Consider the following 23,424-nt stretch of genomic DNA (forward strand, 5'->3'; position numbering starts at 1 on the left):
ACTCAAGACATCGTGAGGGAGGTGTGGGTACCAGCCCCACAGCCATCTCTCTATAGAGCCGAATCCTGCCTTTTAGAAATGGTACACCTTAATTTGTCTGTTCTCATCCAGTCCTAGCTGCAGCAGGCTGGGGCTGCTGGTGGGGGGCTTGCACGCCCCTGGCAAGAGAGGTCTGGCAGCCAGGTGAAGGAAAAGCCTGGCTTGCAGCAGGGATTAACAAGCCTGAGCACAGCCAGCAGACAGGAGCGGTACCGAGGGGCAGGAGCCAGCCTGTATTTAGCCTGCTGCATCCCAGGCAAATGGAATTACAGGGGGATTAGGGAAGGCAGAGGAGCACCCTGTGCCATCGGAGGCCCGAGGGATTTGCATCTGACATCGGTGTAGGCTGCCCCAGCATGATGCTGTTACAACACAGCCTGGAAACGTCCTTGCTTCTAGCACCCAGAGGTCTCACTCATTTGATCCAGCCCTCCCTGCCCAGCCACACACCAGGCACCCACCCACACCTCACAGTGATGCTGCTGCCTGTGGTGAGGGCACTGAGAGCTGATCTCCAGGCTACAGCCCCACTGCCTCTAGTGAAGGCATCCCTGCCCCCAGCAGGGGGTTGGAACTGGGTGATCTTTGAGGTCCCTTCCAGCCCTGACCATTCCAGGATTCTATGCCTCCTCCTTTCCATGCCCTTTGATTATCTTTTTTCCCTTTTAAATTCTCACATTAGCAGCTCTGGCTGCTGCATACTCCAGCAGAGCAGTGGCTCTAAAGAGTGTCACAGCACAGCAGGGGACAGGGAAGAGATGCTCTTGGTCAAGTACAGCTCCAGGAAGAGCACACAGGTCATGCAGGCTGCAACTGCTGAACATCACCCTACTAAAACTGGCCTTCAGTGCTCCTGATTGACTCCCCTCCTGTCCTGCTGCCTCCTACCCGAGGCAGGAAGCTGAAGTTAAAGACCATAGCCTGGCAAAGGATACACTCCAGAGTCCCTCGTCATGTCCCTCAGCCATTTCCTGCTGGTCTCAATCATTTTTTCAATACTCCTCGTGCCCAACTCGTGGTGCTGGAACTGGGACCGCTGGAACTGGGACCGCTGGAACTGGGACCGCTGGAACTGGGACCGCCGTATTTGCTCTCTATTGCATGAGAGAGAAACAAGTGGGACACAGAGGCCTGAGTGGAAACAAGCCCAGAGGTGACACAGCACCAGGCAGGTATGGAGCGAGCCACAGGTACCAAAAGAGCCACCTCCCCTCAGGGCAGAGCCCTCTGCCCAGTGGCGCTGTGGAGAGACGCCGCAGCCCCCCACTATCGTGCTGCTGTCCCCCTTTTTGCCCATCAGAAAGGTCTGGGTGGCAGCCTCTGCACCACCCACCCCTGCAGCACCCCCCTGCAGCACCCCCTGTTGTGACAGGCTCAGTGATGGCCCCCTGGGACCCCGCTCCTGAGAAGAGGGCTGTCAGCAGAGCTGTAACTGGAGCTTCACTCCCAAAGCTACAAGGCTGTGCCAAGCACACGAGGGAGAATAACCCCTGGTGTGGAGCTCACCTGCCTAATACACAGCTGATGATTCCCTGATCTATTGGTTATACAAAGTGACCTATAAATCACTCTGGAGAAAGAACAGTGGCACAAGGACCACTGAAGGAAAAGAAGCCCCTTACTCTGCAGGTACGTATCCCAGCTTGCTGGCCAGAGGCGTTGAAGTTTCACTGGGTGATGGGACTCCACCTGGAAAGCAGACAGTAAATGCAGGGAGGAAAAGAAGAAATAAATCAAACCCCATGGTCTTTAGTCCTGGGTGCATTCGCTTTCTTGGACTGCAGGCACGCTGTCCTTAGGAGCGCTGAGGAAAGCAGCGTGGTGATCCCCATCTCCAGTTCAGGGGACAGCAGGGCTGTCTCCTCTTTCACCCCTTCGTTAGCCAGAACCACCCCCCTGGGTGTATATTAAAGGCTGAGCAGCTCCAGAAGCAGGATGAGATCAGCCATATGCTGCACTTCCTGACACGAGGTTCTCATTCCTTGTCTCATCAGCGCCCTTCCTATGGGCAACACCAGCATCTGGCCCCAGCAGCACCAGCGGGGTGAGCTGGGTAGCACCTGCCAGGCTGCGAAAGGATCCACAGAGCCTCTCCCTTACCTGGGAAACACTTGTGCCATTTCTCTGCCAGGAGCCTGTCCACCGACTGTCCAGCTTTGGAAGAGTGACTAGAGCTCAGCCTGGTGCTCCAGGCCCATGGGTCTGCCAGGGACACCCCGGCGGGGGACCCCAGGGAGCCGCCCGCCTGAAGCCCTGCCGAGGTGTACATAGAGAGGGGGATGCCAGTGCAGGGTGCTGAGGAGAAGAGCGGAGGCTGGCGGTTGTTCAGAGAGCCCAGGACCCCGTTCAGCTCACTAGTGATGCACTGCAGAGACTCTGTCAGGGACCGGACCTTGTCCAGCTGCAGGGCAGGCAGCACATCGCTTCCCAAATCGACTGGCAGAAGAGAGAGGGGAAAGGTATCACTGGGATGGCAAAGGAGACGCTGCTTCTGGCCACAGACTGTGACAGGAAGGACAAGACCCTCCTGTGCTACGAGGACGGGGTCTGCAGGACAAGCCTGGATGTGCATGAGCAGGTGTTTTGCCTCCCTGCCCCCTCCCCTCCTCCCTCCATGTTCTCCCATAGCATGAACGTTACAGCAATCCCCTTGCAAGAGCTGCACCCTCCCCACTGAAGCCCCTGCACCCTGCCTCTCAGGTGAGGCCCTGGCACAGGCAAGTGTACCTCAGTGCACACAAGCTGAGCAGGAGGCAGAACAGCCACGTACAGGGGCCTAAAGCGTCACCCATGGGGCACAGCCCATCCAGCCAGTCAGGCACTTACATTTAGGTGGACACAGATTGACACTGGACAAGCTGCTCGTGTCCTCAGAGGTGCTGAGATCAAAAGTCACAATCTTCTTGCATGCAGCACTCTCCAGCGTATCCTCATCGGAAAGCTGGCCAAAGGAAGGCACAGAGAGCCAGTACAACCTGCTGCTCTGCACCCCCCAACAGAAGAACCCGTGGAGCACTGCACAGGCAGGCAAAAGCCAAGCCAAGGCAGGCTCATCTCCAGTCCCTGACAGCAGAATCGGCAAGTCAAGAGCCTGCTGGGTCTCTGGAGAAGGACGTGCCTGTGCCAGAGGCCAAATCCAGCAGCCCTGAGAATGCCCCCCCCTAGACAGCAAAGCATCTTGTGCTTTAAATAAGCCCCCTGAACTCTGGGCTGGGCTCTCTCTTTGCAAGCCCTCGACCAAACCTCCCGTGCCTTTGCATCAGCCACGAGCCCTCCCAGGGATGGGAAGCCCTGCGGAGAGTCCAGCCCTGGGGAGGGGGCTCAGAGCTCTGGGCAGGGCGGGAGTGCAGCAGGGAGGGCACAAGCAGCTGCAGTGCTGGTGGTTACCTCCTCCAGCAGCGAGGACTCCAGCTGGCTCAGCTTCTCTTCCTTCTTCTTCAGCAGCGCCTGGCCTCTGCGCATGGCCGACTTCATCTTGTCCGGCCACTCCGCTTCCTGCAGCGGGTCAACCACCAAGCGTGGCACAAGGAGGACAGGAAGGGATCTGTGTTAGCAGGCAGGGTGCCTTCCCTCACCTCACCCCCAAGGCTTTAAGAGCTTTCTGCATTTTAAGGTCTCTAACAAGGAAGGACCTGCAATCCAGCCAGCCACTCAGCCCCGCCTGCACTGCAGCCACAGCTTCCTACACCCTTCCCAGCCCAAAGCACGGACAGAACGGCACCACTCTGCCACACACGGGCACTGCTGGCCACTCATCTGACATGCAATGACATCACTGCGACCCCTCAGGCATTGCCTTTACGCTGTGTTCCGGCACGGTGCTCTCAGCCTTCCTGACACAATCCACAGCCAGCCCTGGATGTGCCAGGACTCCAGCCCTCACGTTAGGAGGAGGGAGACACGAGCGGGACGAGCCCTGCACAGCCGCCTTAGTGGGGCACACAGGGCCCTGCAGAGCCAGAACGCGGCCCCAGGGCTGTGGATCCGTTCCCACAGGCACAGCACCCCGACACAGGAGGTGCTCAGCCCCTCACCTCTTCCAGGTTCTTGCACACACCCTCCAGGACCTGGGAGCTGTGGGGATCCTGCACCGCCTGCTGCGCTTCCTGCGTCTCCTGAGGCCTCTGCTGCTTCGCTGCGTTCTGCACCACGTGCCTCTTCCTCAGGGAGTGGGTCTGGCGCATCAGGAACTCCTTGGCCTTCCTGATGGAGATCCCTTCCGCGGAGATGTAGCTGCTGACACTGCACGGGAGAGACGGGCTGGCTCTGTGCTGGGCTGTCCCAAGGGCCCTCACGTGGCAGCTGCCCCAGAAAGGGACCCTCAGCCCCACCGCCTGGTTGTAACACCGGAGCAGAGTTACTCCCCAGGAGCAGCTGCGCCACAGACACTCACTGGTCAAACTGGAAGTCTCTCTCCTCGTGGCTCTGGGAGGGCGGGGAAGCGGGCTCTGCAGGAGAGTGCTGAGGAGTCAAAGCAGTTCACAAACTAAGCAGCGTGTACAGGGCTCAGAGCCCCAGGCTGCCATCAGGACCCAGTGAGCAGCAAACATGCAGGATGCCATCACCACGGTGCTGCCCAGATCCAAGAGCACAGCCAGGGATGGTTTGAACTTTTTCAAAGAGGTAAAAGGCTCCTCTGTCCCCAACTCAAACCCTGCTTTTAACTCCAAGGGCACTGGAGTATCCCACACTCCTTTACCCCCAGCGGCAAACAGAGATCAGCAAGGGCTACAGAAGGTACCCATGTCCTCTGGCAAAGAGGAACGCAGCACTGCATCCCAAACCAGGCCACAGAAACTGCATCCCAAACCAGATCAGCAAGGGCTACAGAAGGTACACACGTCCTCTGGCAAAGAGGAACGCAGCACTGCATCCCAAACCAGGCCACACACACGGAGCCAAAGCTGGGACTTTCAAGGGAGTTACAGCCTCAGATCTCCAAGGCAAACACTCTGACAGCCTGCTGTACTCACAGCTGGAGTGGTCTCCCTCAGGTCCTCAGCAAGGAGCTCCGGCTTCCCTCTCGGAGAGTCCATGCTCTCTTCTGCCTCCAGCTGTTTCAGAGTCTCACATTTGCTCTTGACTGTGGCCTCCAGCTCACTGCCCCAAGAAAAGGCCACAGTGGTAGCACTGGGTTAGACTGGGTTAGTCCTTCCCCCGCAGTAACCATCCACAGCTGTGCCCAAAGGAACCTCCAATTTCCAGGAAGGAAAGGGCCCCCCTCAGATGTGCAAGGCAACACGGCAGTGCCAGGTCAGTAAGGGGATGTCAAACATAGCCCTGGCTGGGCAGGGCAGTGTTGCCTCACACCCACCTCTGGCAAGCCCTTGCCCAGGGCTCAGTTATCTTGGGGAGGGGCTGGAGGTGTGTGGGGGGATGTCCTGGCTTATCCCTGAAGGAATGTAGCCGAGAAGCCCAGTGATAAAGGAGCAGTCCTGGGTACTGTTAGGGGCACGGGGTGGATTTCCTCTGCCTCAGAGGAAGCTTCTCGTGCACACACCTGATGTGGTTCTGCAGCTTCTGGCTTTGGGTCTGCAGCAAGCCCACCTGGGCCTCCAGCTCTGCTTTCTGGTCCTGCAGCTCTTGCAGAGACTTATGCAGTTGCTGGATGGACTCCCTAAGGCTGTCATGCTCCCTCCTGTTCTCCTCGAGGCGACGCTGGGAAGCTGAAGCTGCTTCCTAGAAAAGCAAACCAGAAAACACCTGATGCTGATCACACCAACACCAGAGAGATAAAGCAAGCAACCTGTGAGAGACCCACTGCCTGCACAGCACCCAGGGGGCTCCAGCCCTGCGTGGGCACCCACCACGTGCCCACCCTGGACCAGGGGGGGTTCTCCCATGTTCCCCTCGCCCCCCCCACCAGCAGAGCTGAGCAGCAGCACAGCACCTCTGCCCAGCTCAGCCATACATAGTACCTCTCTTTGCAGCTCAGCCTGCCGCTCTTCATCCAGCAGCTGCTGCTTTTTCTCTTGCAGCGCCTCTTCCTGCACACAGAGGAGGAAACAGGGGAGCGTCAGAGCCAGGAGCCTGCCGAGGCCCAGCCACACACCAGGCACAGAGCTCAGCCCTTGCACAACTATTTCCAAACACCTGAGCGCTGGTGTCAGTCTGGCCTGATCCCCAACCCCCCCCCAGCCTGCACTTAAGCCCCTCACTCTGTGGCACTTGAGGTGGGTGAGCAGCTGGGAATGCTGGTGCTCCTATGGGAAGGGCACCCCTCCCTGCTCGGCTGCAGAGTGCTCAAGGCTGCATCAGCAGGGCTCTGCTTTGGAGAGGCCTCTGCTTGCCTCCAGCATTTCTCCACCTTTCCATGTCCTCACCCTGGCCCTCCTCAGGAAGGAAAAAGGCTGATGGAAGCACAGTGATCATCCCCAGCCCTCAGTCAAGGCCAGGACTTGGGAGACTTGGCAGGCAGGAGCATTAGCCAGCGATTCCTGCCCGCTTCCCAAGAGCAGTTGAAGTGCTTCCCTCTCCTGCTCTGCCACCCAAGATCCTGAAAGACAAATTCCCTTCTCCTGGCAGCAGGGAGGAACATCCCAGTGAGGAAGCAGCCAGAGGAGTGGCACAGACTAGCAAACTTCTGGCTCACCTGGCTCAGGAGCTTCACTGATCTGGCCTTGACGTTCTTCGTGCGTGCATCAAGCTTTTTTTCCAAGTCCTGGAGTTTTCTTTTCTGCACAGAGACACTGAGTTAGGGAGAACAGCCCAAGTTCCTCACTCCTGGGGCACAGCTCTGCAACCAGAAGGAACAAGGGACAGCACCAAGCACGATCTGTCACCTGCATCACCCCCCAAGCAGCCCAGGGACAGCAAGCAGCCCAGCCCAGCGTTCTCCTCCTCACCTTGTCGTTGTGCCTGCTCCGCAGCGCAGCCAGCTGCTTGTCCAGGTCCCCCTGCAGAGCTTTGGCCTTGGCCTCGTGAAGCTGCCGCAGCCGCGCCGTCTCGCTCCGCAGCTCTTCCAGCAGCTCCGCTCTTTGCTTCCTCTCCTGGTTTGTTGCACAACACAAACAGGAGTGGCTGAGTGCAGCACGGCCCCAGCCTCAATTCCCACTGCGGGTCACAGCAACAACACCCCCCACTTCTCCTCCAAGGGTGGAGATGTCTGGATCTCGGAGCGGGCGAGCGCCAGCCTTGGCACAGCCCAGCTGAGGGAGCTGCTACAGCCACCCCTGGGTTCGCTGCTGTCCCCCAGCAGTACCTCCTCCTCATGCTGATCCCGAAGCCGTGCTAGGGCCTCCTGGTGCTCTGCTTTCATCCTCTCCATTTTCAGCTCATGGTCTTTTTCCACCTCCTGGCGTTTCTCTCTCATCAGCTCACTGAGCTGTGGGGAGAAGACCGATATGTATTTCCCTGACCCACAGCCTGGCACTACAGCTGTGTGTGTCCGCCACCCTGAGATTAGCCAGCCTCTCACAGCAGCAGAAGAATTGAGGATCAGAGCACCCCACATGTGGCCTGGGCAGCACAAAGGCAGCACCTTGGCAAGAGGCATCCAGTCCCCAGGAGCATCATCACTGTCACCCCAGGGCAGGGGAAGTGGCCTTTCAGACCTCTCCCAGGAGGGAGAGAGTGAAGAACCCCCAGAGATCCACAGGGAACACTCGCCTCGTGCTCGTATTCTGCCACTTGATGTGCTTTTTGCTGCGCCTTCTGCTCCGCTCTCTGCAAGTCATCCCGCAGCTGAGCCTCCTCGCTCCTCTGCGCCTCCGCTAGCTGGGTCTGCAGGCTGGAAATGACCTGCCAGGGAAGCCACCCACAGAGACATGTCACCCTTCTGACCAGATCCATCCGGTGCCCTCCTACAGAGCACGAGCACCACAGCAGAGGCTGGTGTGTGCAGTCACACCACCCCCTCCTCGGGGATGCTGAGCCAGACCAGAACCACAGGGAGGAGGTGGGGAAAAGTAACAGCATCTCCTGGGCCACCTTTGGGGACAGCGTGGGGAAAGAGCTACACCAAGGACGCCACCGTTTACCTCACGGTGCTTCTCCTCTGCTGCAGATTTCAGCTGCTGCAGTTTGGTTGCAAAGTTCTCCTCAAGCTTTTCTACCTCCTGTGGGCACATGGAGAGAGAGAGAGACCCCACTGAGACCCTCCTCACGTGGGGACGCGCCGCATGAGACGCGTTGGCAACTAACACCTGTCCACAGCCCTGCCAAACCAGACCGCACAGGGGGTGCCTTTCCCCTCTGTGTGCTCCTCCCCTCCCCTCATCCTCCACGGATCTCAGCCTGAAGGACCACGGACTGTCCCCATTGCAGCACTTCGAGCTCTCTGGAGGGCTCAAGCAGCCCAAAGAGGTGTTTGCATCTGGCACGATGGCTCCATCCTCCCTGGCACGGACACTCAGCGGCCTTTCTTCACCTCAGACACAGCATGGCCATTTAATAACCATTATTTAGGATTAATAAAAACTGGGGGAGTGCTCCTCCCAGCCCCAGTCGTGTCTCTAACAGCGTGCCCAACACCTGCCCTTCACAGTAAGGCAGCCATTGATTAATTCACACTTGCATGTACTTTATCATGACATGTGAGCATCGCAATGTGAGCCAGGGCAGCAAGAATAGAGGGGCTCTGACACTAGCCCACAATAAGCATCTCACCTTCTCCTTCTCCTTGTCTAATTTCTCCTTGTATTCTCTCAGGAACCGGTCCTTCTCTTGTTCCTGCTTGACTACCTCCTTCCACTGAGCTTCCTCCATGTCCTGCTCCATTTTCTCCAAAAGCAGCTCCTGTTTCTTCCTCAGGCTCTCCTTCTCTGCTTCCTGCTGGGATTCCCACTCTTCTCTCAGCTTCTGCAGTGCAGCCTCTTGCTCTGCCCTGCCGGGTTGGCAACGAGGACACAAGGACAGGAGCAGGTCAGAATTTGGTGCTTTGCCCCTGGGTACCATTTAGGGACCAGAGCTGACAGAAGAAACTGCTATAGGGTTGGACAGGCAAAGCCAGGGTGCCATCAGGCAGAGACACCAGCACACAGCTATGCCACCGAGCCCAGCTGCCCTTGTAGCCTTTATGTGCCCCAAAGCTCTGCCCAGTCTGACGTACAGCAACACCTCTTGGGACACTCAGGCGCCCATTCACCTGAACGGGATCAGCTCTGAAGCAGCGGGGCTGTTACCATCAAGGTCCTCCAGCCATACCTCCCATCGACACACAGCATCCCAGCCAGGTCCTTGTACCCACTCCCAAGGCAGGGTACCAGCTCTGGGAGGCTCCAGCAGGCCAGCACCTCCACTCTGAGTAGTCACCTCCCTCCCAAACCAGCAGTTTCTCTACCTATGCAGGGCAGCAAAGCTCTTCACCTTATCTTCTCCTCCTCTGCCTTGGTCTCTGAGATGATTTTGTCTCGCAGCTTTGAGAGTCTCTCTGTTTCTTCCTTTCTGACACGCAACTCTTCCTCCTCAGCAGCCTTTGCCAAAGCTTCTTTCAGGGTCCTGAGAGATAAGCACCGAAAGGAAAAGGAAATCAGTTTCAGGAGGCTTCAATACCTCCAAATCACCCCCACCCCACCCCCCCGAACCTATAGATTGGCTGCAGCACCCTGTAGCTGTGGCTGCCCAAGTGATGCCTTCCCAGGGCTCTAGACCATTACTTCTCCTCCAAGCCTGGCTGCTGGCACAGGAGATGCAGCCCTCAGGCATCCCTCTTCTGCAGCACAATGCCAGCATAGGTGGCACTCGTTCGTTTGGTTGGGTTCTGTTGTGTGGGGTTTTCCCCAGGTAAATGAAATCAGCTGCCATTAGCTGAGAGCAGGCTCCCAGCTGAGGGGCCTGGCTGCATCAGCAGCTCTGTGAGCTTTGCATTTCCATACAAGATGCTTTTTAGGACTGCTTTATGACCACTCAGATGTTTTTCCCTTTGGGCATGAATTCAATGTCTCCCCTCACCCCCAAGCCAGCCTTTCTGTGACACTTCATGTCAAGATATGGTTCTGGCTGGCTCAGTGAACATCAAGGCCACCTGAAGTAAGACATGAGCCCTGAGAGCAACCCCCCCACAGTGAGCAGCACAGCTCTGGGTTGCTGTTCAATCCTCACACACTGGCTGGGTTTCACACAGACATCCATGCCCTATTCCTTAAAGTCTCATCTGGCCATCTCTCTGTCAAACATACAGCACCAGAGTTCCAGATAGTTCCCTCTGGGGTAACCTCATCTCCTCTAATGCTCCAATTTCCACTCCTGTTGCTCCCATTTAGCCAGGGGTTTGAACATCAGCCAGGTGGCTCAGCAACACGTGCTGAAGGGGAAACTTCTCCCAGGTCAGCCATCAGGCCGCTGGGAGCACAAAAAGCTGCATGCAGATCAGTGCTTCCCTTGCAGGACATGGGAAGATGCTCTGGTTCTCTCTGCCAGGCAGAGTCCCATACTCCTCCTCCCCAAAAGCCTCCCTCTTGCCTCCTTTGCCCACAGCTCAGCAAAGCAGCCCCACTTCCCAGGTGGTGGCTCAGCACAGCACAAGCCTGCAGCCACCAGCATGGACATCACAGCTGGGATAGGCTCCTGGCAGAGATACAGGGGGACAGAGAAGGAGAGGGAAGTACCTCAGGGATTCTTCTTTTTGCCGAAGAAGCTCCTGAGTTTCTTCCTCCTCCTGCTGCCTCATCTCCTCCTGGAACTGCCTAATTTTCTCCTCCTTTGCTTGCAGGAAACACATTTTTGCTTGCTCGAGCTCCGTCTCCTCAGCTATTCTCTCCGAGGATTCTTCACTAGGCTGGCTCAAGGACTGCTCCTGCTTGATCCCCTCCTCGGCTGGCCTGAGGGAAAGACAAAGCTCTTTTTGCCAACAGGCTGACAGAAAACCACGTACCATGAAAGGACCCACGGAAGGGTTTATGGAGGGAGGGTGAATTCCTACACCGGGAAGGAGGCGGCTTTTCCCAGGACCAAGCGAACCCTCTTCCCGCACCCCACCGAGCGCTGTGCCAGACCCCACGGGCTGAGCAGCTGTTCTCATCCCTCCCCAGCACAGAGTGGAGCTCTTGCTGGTGAAACAGCTGCTTGGGTTTGCTCCTGGAGGTGTTTGGGCTCCGCTGTGCCTGCCAAAGCGCACCCCCCGGCGTGCTGACTTCACACACCAACTCCAAACACCACCAAGGGGAACAGAAGGACCAAAAGGTGTCCCACTCACAGCACTGGGGACTGAAAGGAAGCCCTTACGCTTTCTGCTGGGCAGCAAGCTCCTCCGAATTGCTTAGGTTGTCCAGAGACCCCTCCTCCAGCTCCTGGGCTGTGGCTGCTGCCTCCTGACCAGGATTTTCTACAGCAACGCACTTCTCTTCAGGTGTTTCACAAGCGCTTCGGTCCCTGCTGCTTTGAGGCACAAAAGAGGTAAAAGGAGATGGGGTTAACACAGAGCAGGTTGCAGGGGCTGCAGCGGGACAGAGGGGAGACAGGATGTGGGGCTGACTGGGATGGGCACTGTGCTGTGCCTGCCAACAGGACCTGCTCACCCAACGTGGGGCTGCCAAGGGCACAGCAGAGCTCCAAACCCATTTCATGGGCGTCAGCTTGTCAATGCTGACCCCCTCTACCCTGGCCCTGGATTAATCCCTTTCTCTTTCCAAGTCCTCAGAGTTTCCCCAGGATAAGTCAGCCCGATCAGCAGGACTCGTGCTGTTGTACAGATCAGAGATGGGCCCATCAGCAGGCATGTTTAACACCCACAGTCCTACTCCATGTTGGAAGCACAGAGAGAGACAAGGCAAGCACCAGCAGCCCCACAGACGGGGAGATAAAGGGGATGCACAGCAGGGAAGCAGGTTCCAAGTGTGAAGGAGACAACTCCCATGGGCAGGAGATGCTTTCAGGGACCATCACACCAACAGCCCCTCTAAGAACAAGGCTGTGACTCCCCAGCCCGTCATTAGCGTGGACTGCAGCTCCTGTTCCTAAGTTCCCTGGCACAGCCAACAGCTCCCTGGTTCCCAGTGCCCCAGAGCACTAACTATGTGGAGGCTGAGGGTTCTGACACGACTCATCTACAAGCACCACATGCTGCAGCTTAGGGGGTGAGAGGAGGGGCTGGAGAGAGCACAGAGCTCACCGCTCAGCACACCAGTTTGGCTGTTCCAACAAGGCTCCAGAAACAGGCTGAAACTGGCTCCCAGACAGGCTGCTTCTGGCAGTAACTGTGGGTCTGGACACCAGCATCGCTCTGGGTGAGCTGTCCACACAGCGGGACACAAACCAGCCCGATGCCCACACCCACTCAACCAGTGACTTGCTCTAGACCACCTCCCCCAGGAGGAAGCAGAAGAGAACTGGACTCTCCTGCTGGATGATGCTGGGGGCTGCCTGGGACCCAGAAAAATTTGTTCCTGGGGTAATGGCCAGCGGCTAAGCCTTCCTGGTGCAATGCTGAGGGTGCAACACACAATGCTAGCAGGGTGTGATGCTCTGAGCCCTAAAGCCAGCCAGCTGTAGGGAAAGGGAAGCCAGCTCCACATCTGGGGCAGTGGCCAGCAGGTGAAAGAGGGGTGTGAGGAGGTGAGAGATGGGCACAAGGAGGTGACAGATGGGTGCAAGGAGGCCAAAGACAGGCAGTTTCCCTGCCTGCCGAGCCAGAGGCTGAAGCAAAGCTGAAAGCTGCTGAGATGGGACAGAGGGGTTAGTGGGAGAAAAGTGAAAAGCTGATGCACCTCAGGAGGTTCTATGGGGAGTGGCTGCAGAGGTGACAGTGACCAGAGCAGGGCAGCCAAGCCAGGAAAGCCATCTGGCTGTCTGCACCTCCTCTGTGGCTCTGACTGTTTGTACCATACCTCTCTGCAGCTTCTGATGTTTTGCTCTGCTCTTTCTCTACACTGGCTTTGCTTTGGTCTTTTTCCTCTTCTCCCAGTGCCTGGGCCTGTGGGTAAAAGCAAACAGGGTGGAGTTTGCTGGTCCTTCCCCACCAGAGCCTCTCAGGACCTCACAGTGGCTCGTTCTGCCAAAGGGCAGCGCCACGATGCTCCAGCGCATCCGCTGAGCCCTGAGGACCATGGAGCATCCACGGGCTGCTCTAGAACTGGCTGAGACATGCCAGCCTCCCCTCTGCCATGGGCAACCAAAGCCTCTCAAGACATGGCAGGAATGCCTGGCAGAGCAGCTCCAGCCAGACAACCAAGAGCCCCAGCAGCTCCGTGCTGTGCGCCGTGATGGGCTGAGGGTCGCTCCTGCCCTACAGAAGATGCACTTGCCACCAGCACTCAGCACTTACCTGGCTCAAGGGGCTGTGGGAGACAGGAGACAGAAGCCCTGCATCCATTACACGCTCAGGAAGCCAGTTCCGGAAGCCCAAACCCTACAGAGGAAAGCAGAGCGGGATCAGTCTCCCATGGGCACCCCTGAGTTTTGCCAGCGATCCCGAGAGGTCAGCCCAAAATCCTGGCACAGCCAGGAACTCCCACTCACACCCCACTGACAGCAATTGTTTCACAGGTGTGTGTGACAGCTGAGCCCCAGGACAGAGGCCACACGTCCTCCTGCACCTCTTCTCCCCCCAGGACTCCCAGGTCTCCAGGCCATACAGCCTGTCCCTGGAAGAACCAGCCCCATCCCTTCTTCCAGCATTAAGTTTTCCTAATGCTGCTTATCTTTTTCCTTTTTCCAAGGAAAAAAACAAGCCCAGTCCCAGCTCTACATCACCTACTTGTCCTGGGATATCGCCTCCCCCTCAGACACAGCCTGCCAAGCGTGGGGTGACGTTGCCAGCCCCTGCCATGCCCCAGAGGGACATGACATCCAAACCCAAGGGACAAGGAGCTTTTGGTGACTCACCTTAGACTGAATCCGCTGCTGGTCCAAGTGCTCAGAGACTTGCAAGTCCTCCCTATAGCTGCTGGTCTGGGATGCATTTGGAAGCAAGGAGGAGACAGTGTGTTACAGCCTGCACCTGTCTTACCCCCACAGCGTCACTGTGGTGCATCCCACAGCTCAACAGCCGATGCTGGGAAGACAAACCCAGCCTCTCTGTAACGTGGCAGTGAAACAGGGATTGCCCATCACGGGAAAGACAGGCACAAACCAGCACTTCACAGAGAAAAAGGCCTGGGGGAGGAGGGCAGGGGTGGCAGATGGGACCGGGGCAGGCAGAGAGCTGCTCTTCAAACAGCCCTAATCAAGGGCACTTGCTTACTGACCTCCGGTCCTTCCACAAGGATCTCTGCAGCACCAAGAGCTCCCCAGCCCCCCGTGCAGATGGGCAGAGCTGTGCAGAACGGCACCAGCATCTTAAAAGCGCTGGGGAGGCAGACCTGGCTGTACCTACCCCATTGCAGCGGGGACGCCGTGCTCCCAGCCACCACACCACAACACAGCACTGCTCAACAAAGCCCCAGGTAGGCCCACTGACCTGAGCCAGTCCTGCCCAGCCACACACAGAGCAGGCAAGCTGGGTGCTGGGATAACACACAGCTTTGGAGCTCTTTGGGAGAGAACACACTCTCCAGGCTGGGCTTTACAGCTCAGCGCTTCCCACAGGGACTTTATGCACCGCGAGGCGGAACGAGGGAGAAAACCCATCCAAACCAGCAGGGAAGGAAGCTGGGTTGGAAAGAGAGAGGCTTTCAGCTCTCAGCTTCCAAGGTTTCCAGGAGACGCCAAACGAGAGCGGATCGCGCGCGTCTGTCTGGCACCCCGGCCACAAACCCATCTGCGCTGCTAATGGCGGGTCTCCTGCCAGAGCCCGCACACCCAGGGACCCTGCTCTGCCCGATCCCTTCCTGGGGGTGCTGGAAAAGCTCTGGGAGGTACTCCAGCTACAGCTCTGGAGCCAGCCCTGAGGTGCCACTCTTCCCTGCGAACGTCGCAGCTGGCAGCTCGCTTGGTGTTTCTGCCCCATCTCTGCATAAGCTGCGAGAAACAACAGAAGGAGAGAAACAAAGCAGCACGGACAGCTGGGCTTGGTGTGAACTTCATTATCAAACCTGCTTGCTTAGTACAGATGGCAGCACCGAAAGCTGAGACTGATTTCTCCTCCAAGACTCAAAACACACATCGCAGTTCAGGGTTTGTGCCTGCTGCCTGCTTTGGACAGCGCTGAGCCTAGGTGTCAAAGGATGACTTCCCAGCTCAGTGATACAGATGCCAATCTGGGCATCTGGAGTGCTTGTGGACAGCCACACACCCCCCCCCAGGAACACCCCGCTGACCAGGGAAGTGCTTAATGGAAAGCGAGCGAGTGCCGGAGGCAGCTTTCCCTTCCAGAGCCACAGGAACAGCCACAGCCACTCCCAAGTGTGCAGGCAGGGTTCTTGCCCTGCTGCCCCTTCTCCCATCGGCCGCTGCTGCTTCCCTCACACCATTCACTGTCTTTCCATCAGCAAACACGGTGCCGACCGCAGCAGCCGGGCTTACCAGGTGATCCACCTCAGCAGCCGCTGCAGCCGGAGATGCGAGTCCCGGTGGCCCAGGATCTCTGGGCACACCCATCCCGGCTTCACTCCTTTCCCCCAGAGACTGTGGCAGCTCAGCAGCTGCAGAGACGTCACCTTCCACCCTGGCATCTTTCTCGGCCACTATCGCATCCCCAGAGAGGTTCCCATCGGACGGCTCCTCGTTCGGGCCAGACAGGCTGCTCTCAGCATCTCCAGGCAGGACATGGACTGGAGTCGGAGGGCACGCCACGTCAGAATCCAGGGAAGACTCTTGCCCTTCTTCAGTGGGTCTGGATTTTAGAGACTCCTTCTAGGCAGCAAGTCAAACACCATTATAGCTGCAGCATGCCTGACCCCCTCCCTGGGAGGATGCAGGGTGAGCGGCGGCACAGCAACAAGCATACAAGTCAAAGCTTTGGGTGACCTCAAGACCTGTTTGCTTTCTCTTCAGGACAACCCCAACACACCAGGATATGGATTTTCAATGGATTTCAGAAACAGGGCAAGTCTGTCAGGGCATCACTGGCTTTAGTTGATCTTTTCAAAAGCAAGAATGCATCCTGCCTGTTGCTGAGTGACACTAACTGATGCAAAACCCTCTGCCTATCAAATCATTACTTCCTGTGGCCAGCAGAAGTCTGGAGAAAAGCACACCCATACCAACAGGGTTGGGTTTCCAAGAGGCACCTGATCTTGAGGTGAACAGGCAGCATGAACAGAAGCCACCAAAAGAGAATCCTGCTCATCCTGGGCAAGGGGATGACTATGCCACCTCTTCAGGTTCTGAACAGGCTGAAGGTGAATTATCACAATGAAAAAGCTTCACGTTCTTTCTGCCTTGTGAAAGCAGCGGGGGAAGCTCCCACTGCACAGGATGGCTTTGGACCAGGACAGCTTGCCCCCCAATTTACAGCTCCTCTCAGGCACAGAGAGGTAGGTCAGCTTTGCCAGACCTCACCTGGGCAGCCTCTGCCCTCAGGTTTTGAGTTCACACCCCTCTGCATGCACATCAATGCTTTAGCCAGCCAGAGAAACGAACAAGCAACCACCAGATCCACACCACAGCACTAGAAGCCATCTACTGCGTGCAAAGCCTCAGTGACATCGTGCAAGCGGGCCGGTGATGTCAGAGAGCCACTCATCACCTCTCTCAGGCCACCAGCTTCCTCTACAGGGCTCTGTCGGTGCTGGAGATCAGCAGCATCAGCTAACGGGCTGCCAGGGTCTTCCTCCTCCGCTCTGCTCTTCTCCTGCTGAGTGGTGTAACGCCTTTGCTAGCAAAAATCCTCACACACACCCCCACCGAGCTGGTTGGGTCAGCGTGCCATGCATCACCCCGAGCAGAGAGCTCTCCCCCACCCACACAGCTTTCCAGGCTCTGCTCAGGACCTCGTGCACCCAGATTCCCAGAGCTCCCAGGGGCTCTGTCCAGGCATCGTGCTGCTGCTTGCAGTGACTGAGCTGTGCTGCACAATGTGTATTTACCGAGCCCATTCCCTTTCACACATCTCCAGCTGGCCAAGAAGCCTCTGCCTGTAGATTTCCCATCACACAAGGGACCCCCTCGGCCCCCAGTGTCAACATGCTCAGGAAGCAGAGCACTGAGCCCCCTCAAGTTGCAGGCACAGCGTCAGGGGAGCGCATCTGCTGCCACAGGACCCTCTATCCAGACATCCAGAGGCACTTCCAGACATTTTTGACCTCTTCTGCCCCACAGGCAAACCAGGCTGCCTGGAAGAAACCCTCTTTCCAAGAGCACATTCAAACTACTGCATGTAAACCTCACACCACAACTCGCTCAGCACCTGGCCTGGGGTTCAGTTACTCCTTGCTCCAGAAAAGCCCACCGAGGGATGTCATCCCATCTGCCACGCAGCCTCCGCTCTCACCAGACACCCTCCTGTCTCAGCCAGTCACTACAGCCACGTTCTTACTTCCTTTGAACATGGGTATTCACCCAGCCCCGCAGCCTACACGGCACCAGCTCCTTCCCTCACTTCACCCCACGCCACAGGGATCTCCCCGAGGTTCAGCTTGCTACACCAACCCTTTCCTTCTCCCCGTTTCACAAGGGCCTGGCTGCTGGCTGCAGCTCTTTCCTAGGGACGCCTTTCTGCTGCCATCTCATGGAACTACAAGTGAATTATGGCTGTGGGTTGGGGTTTTATTTCAGCAGGGCACTATTTTCTTTTCAGGACCCAAGATATCACCCATCTGGGAGTTCAGAGTGTGGCTGCGGGCGGTCGCTGCCATTGCAGAAGGGCACTGAAATGTCAGGGTGGCTCTTTGCTCCCACACACTTTAAGGAAAGGTGGGGTCCTGGCAGGCTGCACGTCGTTCAGAGATGGGTGAGTCAGGTCCTTCTGTTTCATAGAATCACAGACTGGTCTGGGTGGGAAGGCACCCCAAGGATCACAGAGCTCCAACCCCCCTGCCACAGGCAGGGCCACCAACCTCCATGCCTGGAGCTACACACCTCCACTTTGGCCTTTCTGCCCAGCACCATCAACAGGCTTCTCCAGCAAAGTACTTCACAGCTTAATTTTCATAGGCTTTGAAAAGGAAATGCTGTAAAACCACTTTGAAGGAAATTAATTTGCCTTTCAGAGAGGGGAGCAGAGCTTTCAAAGCGGTGAGAAAGGATTCATGTCAGCCCAAACAGCGGGGTCGAATCAGCAGAGCTGCTTGCAAGGTGCTTCCCATTGTACCCTTGTCATCTGGAGCCTGATCACCGTGAAGAAAGCCCAGTCAGAAAGCACACAGCCCAGTGCCACGTGAGGCCACGCGTGTCCCCCACTCGCTGTGACATCCTGTGTCCCAGCCGGGGACTTTACCAGCAGCACAAGAAGAAAGCAGCTTTTAGGTTGCCACAGAAAAGCGACCCTGTGGATTTGATGGGTTCTTGTGGCATGGAGTGATGGAGCCAGAGTGGCATTCCCAGGCACGTTCCCCCCCCCTCTTCTCCCCAGTGCCACCACCACCAGCTTCAGCTGAGGATGAGCCTCCCTTCTGCACACACTACGAAGCAATGAAGCAGCAAACCTGCCTCTCCCTCAACAAGCCTTTCTCCCTCTTGCACCACAGGCTCCAAGTTCCTCTGGCTTCATTCAGGAAGAAGCAAAGCTGCAACCTGTGCGAAGGCACCATCTCCTCTCATCCCAGCTACTGAACCACCAGCACAACAGGCAGGCACCTTCCGTGCCTGCACAGCCCATGCCTGGTTCCTGACACGTTCCCCCAGCTCTGCTGTGGTGCTTCCTCCCCATCACCACGCTCCAGCTTGTCCCCCACTCAGGGGTGACAGGCAAACCTTGTCCCTCCAGCCCCTCTCCTGCACTCCAGCTCCTCAGCCCAGGCGGTTTCTCCTGCCCATCTGGCTCCCCGCTGTCTTACCTCAGAGCTCAAGCAGTCTTGCAGGTCGCTGATGCTCACTTGCAGCTTTTTCAGCAGCCTCAGTGCCCCACTTTGAGTCTAAGGGTATGGAAAGGGAACTGTTAATATGGTCGACATGGTGTTCAGAGCCCTGTGGTGCTGCAGGAGGAAGAGGCATTTGCCCAGCCAGCGCACCAGGGCAGCGCAGCCACGGCACACGCCAAGGTGATGCACCCACAGCCAATCCCTTCTGGAAATGCATCGTGGCCTGTGTGGATTCATGGGGGGTACAAGGGGAAACCAGGGCAGGATGACCAAACAGACAGAACACGCAGCACGAGTTAAGGCCCCGGGTCAAAGGGAATGATCTCAGTCAGCCAGCCATTCCCAGGGCAGCAGTGTGGCTTTTCGTTCCTCAAGGCTTCACACACAGCTTTGCTCAGCAACACAGGCTATGAGCCCAGGTACCTCAGACTCGCTGCCTTCCTCCTCCTCCTCCTCCTCCTCCTCCTCCTTTCTCCCCATAGCCAGGCCAGCTGCGCCCAAGGAACTCTTCTCTTTGTAGACCAAGCCCAGCAACTCCTCGTCCTGGCTGGTGGAATTACAGGTCTCTGAGGGCTGCAAAGATCAAGAGAGAGAAGTGAGGGGACAGCCAAAGAAAAGGGGAGACACTAACCCACTGAGGCACACCAGCCTCAGATGCTGGCTGGACGCAGGGAAGCCGTGGAGTCCCCAGAAGGTGCTCAGGATAAGGGCACCAGCCTTGCTCTGGAGAGCCGCATCCAGACCCCAGGGGGTCCTGTTCCGAAGCTGCATGTCTGCAAAACCTGCCTCATAACCCTGATTTGCTCCAGACCACGCCAAGCCAGAGCACCTGAAACCCCCAAACACACCTGGGGCATAAAGCTCCAGCCAGAGTGGTTTCGTAGGGTGTTTTGCTTTCCTTCAGAAGACAGCTTTGTAGCACTTCCCTAGTGTGTCCTGGGATCCAGGCAGACAAAGATCCGCTGTGGCTGCCCTATGCTCACCCAGAAATCCCTTCTTTAAACCTTCTCACTCTGGGCAGGTGAGAGCCAAGTGAAGGCACTCTGTATCAGGTCATGTAACCTGTGCTGTGTGTCCCACTCCGCTCGGACACGAGTCACAGCCCTACTGAACGACCTCAGCAGACTTCTCCCTCCCACCAGAAACAGTTCTGTCTTCAGGGCCCCTTAGAGCTGCAGAAGAAAGCCCACCACAGCTCTGGGACACCAAGAAACAGCACAAAGAACAAAATAAGAGTGCAAGAGAGTAGGGAAGTGGGGTTTCTGTAGGGACACAAGGGTATTTCATCACAAATGTTTCATTCAAGCTCCCAACCATCAGCAGGCCTGTGGCCACTCCCTGGGAAGATGGAGCCTTACCTTCTTTCCTCCCCTGGCCACAGGGCCAGAGTCCAGCCAGCTCCTCTTGTCCACATTCAGCGACGCAGGAAGGGCACCAGCCAGAGGAGCTGCAACTCCACGGAGCGGAGGGAGGGGTGCCTGGATGGGTGCTAGCAGGGTGCCCTGGAGCTGCAGAGTGCAGAAGGGACTCGCTGACAGGAGGGCATGGACACATGGCATATGCTGCTGGTTTTGGCAAGGGAGAAAGCACTCCCCTCCCCTTGCAAACGCTGTCTAACAACACCCAGCCCACCACCGGTGTGAAGCAGCTTATGAGACCCCACCCCAGGAATCACCACCCTGGGAGGCATTAAGGACAACCCACACTGATGGCAAGAAGCCTCCGACTCTCTGCAAGCTGTGGAGACCATCTCTTTTGAGATGGGAATGCAGGCTGCTTCCTCAGCTTACACCAGTGGGAGAGCCACGGGCAGTGGAAAGCAGCTCTGCTGCGGCACATCCCTCAAAACACTCACCTCCCTGCCCTTCCAAAGCACAGCAAGAGCCCTGGGGGCCACCCAGCAGCCTTGCCAACGAGCAAGGCACACTTGACACCGAGTCACCTTCACCCAGAGCTGTGCCTGACCTCGTAGAGTTCCCCACCCAAGCAGTCTCTCCCTGCTCATGGGTTGACATACAGGCCAGCTACCCTGGGGTTTCCCCAGTACAGCCCAGTGCCATTGCTTTGGCAACGCTTGAGTGTTGGGCTCAGAAACCACAGCTCCTGCTCTCCCTGTCCAGCTCCTGCTCTCCCTGTCCATATGAGACTACAGAGCTGATTCACTTGGGGGAGAGGGCAGGGAGCATGCAACGGTGCTTCACCCTCACAGACACTGCCGCAGCACTGGCAAGAAAGAAATCCCTGGCTGCCTTCCCTGAGTGGATAAACAGCAGCAAATAACTACATTAGCACTCTACACACCCTTACTTATCTCAAGGAGGGATAGCTACTTGCTTAACGTGTGTTTTTTACATGGGAAGAGGTGTGTGAATTCCCAAGTGCCTGAATTACAGGGACACAGATGAAGGAAAAGGCTTTCCGACTCAAAGAGGTCTACAGCTTGAGTAGACCATCTACCAGAAGGCACCAGCTTTCTCCTTGGAGGTTCCCCCCTTACTGGGAAGTGGAAGGTAAGGAAGGCTTGTCATCGCCTGGGATATAATGGGAATTTGGTTCTGCTCCTGGAGACCAGCAGCCAAGAAGACTAGTCTGAATCTGTGTTGGCTGCCTGTATATCATAGCAGTGCAGGCAGGGATGCTGTGTAAGCACTGCTTGTTGTCCTCTCCAAGGAAGGAAATCTTCCCAGCACTCCAAGTACCTGCTGCTGAGAACAGCACCAGCACCCTTGGCTGGTGCCACGTCCTCCCCCACTCCAAGCGTGCCCTCCTAAACCAAACCCTCCCAACCTCTGTGGGTTTGTGACCCCACCTCAGCTGGAATTTCACCAACCTCACCACCCTGCCAGGCAGGATCCCTCATCAGGGGATCGCAGTTCCCATCCCAAAGTGGCAATGGGGTGGGATCACCCTGCTCTCACTCCCTCCTCCACCCATCCCTCCTGCTCCTCCCCAGGCGCGCTGCGAGCACCAGAGCCTACTCACGGAGAGCTGCTTCTCCTTCTGCTCCTTCTTCTCTTTCTTGTCTTTCTTCTTCTCTTTCTTCTCTTTCTTCTCCTTCTTCTTCTTCTCTTTCTTCTCCTTCTTCTCTTTATTCTTCAAGCTGTTGCGGGCCAGCAGCTTCTCCCGCTCCTTAATGACAAGCTCCCTGTAGAGGCTGTCACAGGGATGGTCCCACATGGACTGGCCGTTAGCAAAGTTGAAGAAGTAGATATCACCGCTGGCGTCCTGGCTGTGCAGCAAAAACAGCGTGACAAGTGAAAAGGGTGCAGCCCCATCCTGTGCCCCACACCGGCTGTCAGGTACGTGCTGTGCCAGCTACATGGGCAGCACATGGGATGGAAGGGGAGAGAGCTCTCACCAGGCCTTCCAGTTGGACGGCAGCGGGGCGTTAAAGGCTTCCCTGGCCAGCCACAGCAGCTCTGGCTCCTTCTCAGGGTCAATCCCAAGCGACCGAGCAAAATCACAGACTTCTAGGGAAGGAGAAGAGGAACCCGTGAAGATGCTCTACGCCAAGCCAACCTCCTCGGCTAAAGCAAGGGGCATGCTGGGGCAAACGGGTCCCAAAAAGGACACCCCCACGCCAGAGCCCCTCCTGCCAGGCTGGTAAAGCAGGGAGGTGGGCTGCAAAGCGGCATTCCCCTCTGCCACCACTCGATCCCCCCCCGCTGTTCCCTCCCCACCCGCCTTCCTGCTTTCCGGCAGGACCCAGGAGCAGCTCCCAGGGTCGCGGTCCCTTGCGCAGCTGCTGGGAGGTCGGGCACACGGGTTACCTTGCTCCGTGGGGACGTACGTCAGGGCGCAATCCTCGTCCAGGATGAGCGAGTTACCGAGGCACAGTTTAGCCCCTGCCATGGCTCCCTGTGCGAGCAAGCCACGGGAAGAGCCGCAGCGGTCGGCAGCGCTTGGAAGCCGGTCCCGGTAAGGGCAGGAAGGCTTCCCGGTAACAAACACCCCCCTGCCCGCACCGCCGGCTCCCGGGGCTCCCTCGGCCGGGCCTCCGCCGCTTTCCGGCCCCTCCGCCGAGTCTCTTAGATTAACCGAGCCGCGGCAGCAGCACTAATCCCAGCGTGGGCCGGCACAGACACCCCCGGGACGCCACGCACGGCCACGGCCACGGCCCCGCCGCGCTACCGGTCCCCGGGACACAGGCTCCCCGCTGGGTGAGGTCAGACGCCGCCGCACGCCGCTCTCTGCTCCGCCGACCAGCTCCGGACCGCACACCGCTCCCCAGCAACGCTCCGCCACCCTCGCCACGCGTTCCGGCGTCGGTGAACGGGCGACTGCCCGGCCCGCAGCCGCCGCCGATTGGCTGCTGGGAGGGCCGCGCCGTGTGACGTCACGCCGAGCGGCTCCCGCTGGGGGCTGTAGTCCAGGGGAGGGGGCGGGTCCTAGCGCGCGTTGCCATGGCGACGCGTCGTGGCCGGCCCGGGCCGGAGCCCCGCGCTGTGCTGGGCTGTGCCGGGGCGGGGCGGGAGTTGGGAGACGCGGGGAACCGCCACCGGGGTGGGTGAGCCGGGCCGGGTCGCGCTGCAGCTGCGAGCGCTTCCGCCGGCGGGCGGGGCGGGGTAGGGGCGGGCTCAGGAGGGCTTTCCGGGGCGGGGAACGCCGC

At 57.8% G+C, this 23,424-nt stretch overlaps 1 protein-coding gene across 1 annotated transcript; it reads right to left on the bottom strand.

Moving 5' to 3' along the window:
• Positions 1 to 72: 72 nt before the first annotated feature.
• On the bottom strand, positions 73 to 23,061 carry CEP164 (centrosomal protein 164; the record flags this gene model as incomplete). The annotated part of the gene is made up of 31 exons (XM_084274926.1): positions 22,586 to 23,061; positions 22,174 to 22,285; positions 21,798 to 22,044; positions 20,174 to 20,323; positions 19,239 to 19,388; positions 18,792 to 18,869; positions 16,544 to 16,672; positions 15,280 to 15,708; positions 13,801 to 13,866; positions 13,241 to 13,324; positions 12,804 to 12,889; positions 11,203 to 11,355; positions 10,587 to 10,799; positions 9,346 to 9,477; positions 8,647 to 8,863; positions 8,019 to 8,096; positions 7,648 to 7,779; positions 7,241 to 7,363; positions 6,885 to 7,028; positions 6,632 to 6,715; positions 5,958 to 6,026; positions 5,540 to 5,718; positions 5,013 to 5,139; positions 4,433 to 4,500; positions 4,074 to 4,281; positions 3,427 to 3,534; positions 2,866 to 2,980; positions 2,140 to 2,475; positions 1,662 to 1,728; positions 975 to 1,133; positions 73 to 172 (listed from the first exon to the last, which is right to left on the bottom strand). The coding sequence occupies exons 1-31, from the start codon at positions 22,665 to 22,667 to the stop codon at positions 73 to 75; spliced, it is 4,425 nt and encodes a 1,474-aa protein (XP_084131052.1). The 5' UTR covers positions 22,668 to 23,061.
• Between the last annotated feature and the right edge of the window lie 363 nt (positions 23,062 to 23,424).

This window comes from Gallinula chloropus (assembly GCF_964237585.1).
Source record: "Gallinula chloropus genome assembly, chromosome: 24".
In the NCBI taxonomy this organism is placed as follows: domain Eukaryota; kingdom Metazoa; phylum Chordata; class Aves; order Gruiformes; family Rallidae; genus Gallinula; species Gallinula chloropus.